This window comes from Halichoeres trimaculatus, unplaced genomic scaffold (genome assembly GCF_033239565.1).
Source record: "Halichoeres trimaculatus isolate MK-OKI-2021-1 unplaced genomic scaffold, fHalTri1.1 fHalTri1_scaffold_17, whole genome shotgun sequence".
Classification (NCBI taxonomy): domain Eukaryota; kingdom Metazoa; phylum Chordata; class Actinopteri; order Labriformes; family Labridae; genus Halichoeres; species Halichoeres trimaculatus.
The window spans coordinates 21,248,117-21,254,894 of NW_027437195.1; the positions used below are offsets into that span (position 1 = coordinate 21,248,117).

General features: G+C 36.5%; 1 protein-coding gene across 1 annotated transcript; it reads right to left on the reverse strand.

Moving 5' to 3' along the window:
- Window positions 1–1,280: 1,280 nt before the first annotated feature.
- On the reverse strand, window positions 1,281–4,195 carry rab32b (RAB32b, member RAS oncogene family). Its single transcript, XM_074692856.1, has 3 exons — window positions 3,979–4,195; window positions 2,764–3,041; window positions 1,281–1,777 (listed from the first exon to the last, which is right to left on the reverse strand). The coding sequence occupies exons 1-3, from the start codon at window positions 4,190–4,192 to the stop codon at window positions 1,616–1,618; spliced, it is 654 nt and encodes a 217-aa protein (XP_074548957.1). The 5' UTR covers window positions 4,193–4,195; the 3' UTR covers window positions 1,281–1,615.
- Between the last annotated feature and the right edge of the window lie 2,583 nt (window positions 4,196–6,778).

Sequence of the window (6,778 nt, forward strand, 5' to 3'; positions counted from 1 at the left end):
CTGTTTTAGTTGAGTTTTTCTGTAATGCTTGGTTTTATATTAAGTTTTAGAAGAGTTTCAGTTTCAGGTCTGGTTTGGTCATTTCATTATTTATCTCTGCCAAGGAGGTTATGTTTTTGGGAAAGTTTGTCTGTCTGTGAACATCATAACTCAAAAAGCAACCAACAGATCTTGATGAAATTTTCAGGAAATGTTCAAAATGGGATAAGAAAGAAGTGATTAAATTTTGGAGGTGATCTTGATCACCGTCTGGATCCAGAACTTTTTAAAAGGATCCTTCATCATTGTGAGATAGGGCTGTTTTCACCATATGTGTATATAACTCCATGATAAATGGTCGGATTGCTTTGCAACACAATACAAGACAAGGTCACCATATTTTTCAACACTGTCAGGTAACAAATTATTGTACAAACCTGCAACTTAAACCAAATTGTATCAGACAGTCTGCTGAAAGGGAGTATAACATTAAAGTAGGACTAAAGTGTTGGTGACAATCACAATATGCTTGGTGGAGGTCTGCGCTCTCTGAGTGCTTTTCTAATTTTTGTTTTACCATAATAACCATGCTCCCCACCTCAGACATTTGCATTCCTTGTACACACATACAGGACCAGGGAGCTCCCAGAAAGGGGCCATACAGCCAGATATGACTTATTGCATATAATATTTAGTTCTTTGAGTGGAATGCACAGTATTCCATCTTTCCTCCCTTCTGTGAAGTTCTTAATGTATTACTTTTTTCCCTTTGTTTCCTTTTTTGTAAAAAAATATAAATCAAATTGAATTTGTGTTTGAAACTTTACCAATTTACAGAAATCAAGCTAAATACTATCATGAAGATGTCGCTTCATTTCACAATCAGGACTCCAAAAATTAATGGGATCAGCTCTTCAGATCTGAAGATCTACTACTAAAAGGAAACAGCCTTTCTGATCTGCTCCCGCTGATTTAACACGCTGAGTAACTCTGTCCTCTTTGGGCTGTGTGTGTCTGTAGCAGTGCAGTGTATTCCCACATATTTCCTCCCTCCACCAAAATCAGGTCATGCTAATAGCTTTTCTGCTGTTGGCCATATCAAGGCGGGCGGCGGTGCTCGTGCGTGAGTCTTAGCTCCTCTCTCTGTGAAGTGATTAACAGACATTATTTTATGCATGGGTTGCGTAACAGACCAGTTACACTCAGAGCTGGGGTTAGTTGTGTTGTCATTTAATGGAGAGTAATCACAGATTAAACACAGATTATGCACAGAAGCCTTTGAGCACAAAATTTCTCTTCTTGTTTTGTTTCAGTTTTTGGAGACAGGCTGAGGGTTTCACAGTTCTGGTCTCATTATAGTAGGTCAATCACAAGCAAGTCTAAGTGTCAGGGGGAGCATCAGAGACTTCACGGCAGGATGTGTGTCATGCTGATCTCTTTATTAGCCTGACAGTGTCAGTGGATTATCAGAGAGCCCAATCTTCTCGGCAGAGGTGTTTATGAGGCAGCCCACACAGTCCACACACTGTTGGGTAATAAGGCGGGGCAGGAATATGAAAACATTGAGGCGTTTATCTGCTGTTGTGTATCTGCTGTTGTTTATCTGCTGTTGTTTTTCTGATGTTGTCTCATTCTCTCAGAAATGTGGTCTCCAGCAGCACGTCTGGCTCGGACTCTCCCCTGTAGGTTGACTCACTTTGATCCCGTCCCTGTTGTCCTTTTCATTGGCTAGTCCAGCATCGCAGAGCATCATTTGTTTGACAAGGAAGGCACCTGCCTCATCAATATTTATGTTTTCCTATAAACGGTAAAGGGGGTATATGATTTAGTACATTCTGTATGCATCAGTTGAGCTACATCTTTAGCGCTGTGTTCAAGCTTGGCTGTGAGATTTTTCCTGCTTGTTAATATTTGAACATGTTTTATGAGCAGGTTGTACGGCTGCAGTGTTATAATTCACAATTAAAGCCCGGTATATGCAATCGTATACTGGGCTACACCTACCAACTGGTGACTTTACTGAGGAAGACCTGGGATTGAATAATGTAAAACAGCAGCTCATGATAATTTAACAAGAAAGTTGGTCAGTTAAAATGACCTGTTTAGGTCAAACATAGTGTCATTAAATTATTTACACATGCTTTAAAGATCATGTGTCAGTTCTGCTGATAATTTGGACCAAAAAATCTGAATCTGTCTCTATCAACTGAAACTATCCATCTCCTGGACTGATTTTTCCTGACAAACAGAACAATTAAACGTATTCCAGTAACCTACTAGGGCTAAAAAGATCATAAAGAATTCTAAGATAATAACAGGGTTCATTATCAGTGGCTTAGGAAGCTGATATTTAAAGGTAAAGTTGCTCAGCTTCTCTTAAAAATGCTGTAAGGAACTTTTGGTCTGTATTGATTCTGGCGCCACCTCTGGACAAAGTGGGTCTTTGTACATCAACACCAATTTTGCCCTGCGGATGAGAAAGAAGTGATTTCTGACAGAATCTCAATCATCAGCCGTCTGTCCACCAAGGCTTATCTGTGTAAACATGGTACAACAGTAGTAAAGAGTGGGAGTCATAAACAAGGAAAAGTAACTCAGTAACTTACTCAGTGAATGTTATAAAGTAATATCTTTGCACGTGAAAACAATAAGACGTTATAAGTCACTTGTCAAATGACAGTCGAGGACAATAACACTGCCAGGAGTAGTGAATTTGACAAAAGAAGAATTTAGCTGCTGTAGACCGCTTCTTCACTCTTATGAAGATAGAAGTGTAACACACACCTTTGCTGAAGTCTCAAACCAGCCCACGAAGCTGTTTTCTGCACAGAAGTCATCTAAAGAAGACACCCCGTCCATATCTCTCCCTGTCATGTCACATTTGTTGGCCAGCAGGACGGCAGGGATTGGGGTTCCACTGTCCAGACACAGTTTGCTATCAAGGTCCTTTTTCCACTCAGCGGCTGCCTCCAAAGTGGAGCTGTCTGTGATGTCAAAGACCACCAGGGCTCCCATTGCACCTTTGTAGTAGACTCTGGACATCTTCTTAAACCTTTCCTGGCCTGAGAGAAGAAAAATAAGTCAACAATGCCGTAACTTAAATCAAAGCGAAAAAAAAATCATTATTTTTAAGATGGAACCAATAATACTTTTTATAGAAATGTTTGTAGTAGCTCAAACATACACAAAACACTACACATACTATTTATTGTAGTTAAACGACAGAGCATATTATCAGGCTGAATTAATTAATTAATTAATTGAAAACTGGATTTGGGATCATAAAAATAAACAAAATACAGATAGTACAGCTAATACGTTTTAAGCTAACCTGATAAGCTAGTTCATAATTTCCCGCTTTTTGATTCTCCACTGAACTTGAGTTTAGCCTCTGAGTTGTAATTAAAAAACGTACATCATTGTACAGATATTTAACAACAGATAAGAAGAAAAGATTTTACCTGTGAAGAGTTTTATTTGTGTCAGTTTTTTCTTCTGAAGTTTGTAGCATGACTCATAAACATATGTTAACCCTCTTGCTAGCTGGCTAAATTATTAGCCTTGTTAAAAATAGGATAAGGAAAGTCATCTACACTGCAACCCTACACTACATTTGTTAACTACCACAGTAATGGATATGCTTAAGTAATCCTGTGACTCACTATATAACTATACAATAGCTAAGGGAAATATAATAATAAAAATAATAAAAAAATAAATTGTCAAATCACACTAAGACTCAGAACGACTTCTAAAATTACCTAATAAAGTAAAAAAAATGAGAATACTGGCAAAACCTTTGAGATTATTTGTAAATTAAGCATATAGGAAAAAAAAAACTCAGGTAGTACATGAAACTAATGCCATAATAATTTAAGCTAATGTTGCTTTTGTTTTATGTAATTTTGTGTTACATGCATCATCACTATAGTTTCGTCTCAGGGTCATCTCCCTGTCTGTATTATTTAACTGCAACAGAAACATAGTCTTTTTACTAACCTGCAATATCCCAGAGCTGCAGTCTCACCACTGTACTGGGATCCCATTCAATTGTTTTCAGAGCAAAGTCCACCCCAATAGATGATTTGTATCCTCCATCAAAGCGCTTATTGACATAACGCAAGATAATACTGCTCTTTCCGACACCTAAATCCCCAATGACTAAAACTTTGAAGAGCCTGTCTGAGAATAACACCACAGTGCTCCCTGCCATGTTAGGCTTAGGTTTAATCTTTGTCCCAAGCAACAAGTTCCTAGGTTGTCTTCATGTCCAGTCAAAATGAAAGTACATGCACATGTTGCAAAGGCTTTAAAAAACTGTAACTACATTAACAGATCTCTTTCCGTACTTGTTCCCTTTTCCTTCAAAGCAAAGCCATAAATCTTTGACCTTTGATTTCAAACAGTTGTTGGAGCAGACAAAGCTGAAGCAGGAGAGCTAGCAGGAAAAACAAGAGACAAGAGCATATAAAACCTACTTTACTCCAATCAAACAAGTGTTTTTTAAATGTTCTACAGCAGATTTCTGTTGAAATGGCAGAATGAATCAATACTGTGTATATCTCAGGCTGCAAATACCTTATTCAAGTAGTACTTAAGACAGCGACATTAGCACTTCACATTATAAGGTTTCCATAGGCTCTAAAAGTCTTAATATTAAGAAACTGATTCACATAATAGAAGCATACACAGCAAATAAGTTAACACTGTAATGCATACAGATATCTTAATATCAAAATATGACACAGAGTTTATACATTCACAAAACATATGTATGCCATTTATCTTATACGTCAAACTATACAAATATGAAATTGGATATTTATATATAAAAGATACAAACTTGAAACTAATTGAACTTGCATTTCAAGACCATAGAAATTAGATAAACATACAAAACAATGATGAAAATGTGGCACTTGTCTGCTGCTACATTCGTGATACAGTCAGTGCTTTGCCTGGCAGTACTGTATCGATCAAAAATTCACAGATGATTAATTCAGTTTATTCCCAACAGGATTTTTTTTATCACCTAAAAAGATGACAATTAAACTCTGCTCCCAAAGGTTAGAGAATGATAATTTACCACATTGGTAGAAGATAAATAAATATATAAGTGAAAATAAAAACACAACACTCCTCTCATGACCCTACATGGTTATGCTAAAAGGTAGTTAGCATAGCTTAGCATATAGACTGAATACTGGTATAACAGCTGCTCTCTGAAAAGTCTCAAAATGTACCAATATCAAATCTCCCTATTTTACTCTTTATATCTTGACATAAGACCCCCTTACAAGCTAGTTCATCATAAAGATGTGTGCACATTTTGACAACAGAAGTAGCTTTTCTTTGAACTCTAAATTCAAACTATAGGCAGCACAAAATTTGTGGTTGTTTCATGGTCATTTTTCAGAACTGATGCAACTTCTATCCAGTTCTGGTGGGATGACGACCATTTCAGTGTAACTGGTGTTATGGAGCAAAAAGTGACCGTGCTAACCAGTGACTTTAGGCAAACTTCCAGGGTCATACTTTAAACTAAAACAATAGCAACTTTTGTGGCTGCAAGTCACTAAATATGATTTCTTTATTAAACCTCAGTTGACCAGATTTGCCAGCAAATCAGTAATATTAATTGCGGATACTCTAAATCCATTTTTTTTACTTTTCAGAGTTAATACAAAGGTTGGTTTGGAGCCCAGGTTATGAAGAAATTTGTAACTTGGGATTCAATATGGAAAGTAAATGATAAGAGGAAGTTTAACTACAATTAACAGAAACAGATTTTGTGTTCAGAGTAAAAGTATGGTAATTATCAAACAACTAGTTAGGGGAGACTAGGGACAGTTGTAACACTTGCAAATGCTCCATTCAGGATCAAGTTAAGAATCACTGGATTCACTCTGAACATGCACAGTTTAGTCCTTAGTCCACATGTGAAAAAGTAGTACCCTGAAGCAGACACAGCTAAATTTGTGAGGGAAAAATATTTTGAAGTAATAAATTTATTCTTATTGCTCAAAATTATTTTTCTGATGACATCCCTTGCCTTTTAATTTAACTTATCAAGCGTATATCATGTTGATTCTGTGTCTATGCAGCTATCTTTCTTTCAGATTGTTTATGGTAACGTTTTAGCCATTAGCTGTAAGCCAAGCTAGCTCATTGCTAATGTGTTTAGGGACAGTTATAACAAACTTGCTTGGGGTGCAGTTTTCTATCTGGATGTATTTTTTAGGCTTATTTAACATGACCCAGGTCTCACACTCAGCGGTCTGTGTCAAACAATCAAAAGAAAAGAAAAAGCCCAGACTTCTTGGTAGTTAACCCCCTCACGCAGCTCGACAAACTAATGTACTCCACTGTACTTCTGTTGCCAAAATGTGCGCACAGCTGTAACTGTTTACAAACAGTAAAGGGATCTATATAACTCAATGAAAGAAAAACATGTCATATTTAGGATTGTGATTGTGACACTTTTGATTTCTCTTCATATTCGATCACATTAATGTTATCAGAGTATCAAACTTTCCTTTAAACTCTAACAAACAGTATCATGTTTTCACTTTGCTCTTGCATTATTCTTTATAAAGCACAAAACACACAATGTGTAATATACTGTAGACAAATCTGAACAATTTACATCACATACAAATTATACTAACCCTTAATGTTTAAAATTGTTCACTCATCTTCTTGATAAGTTGCCTATTCTTTTACTAAATCTATTCATATGAATAAATGTACATACAGAAACAATCTTAGTTGTTTGTCTGAAAGGACACATTCTATTTTA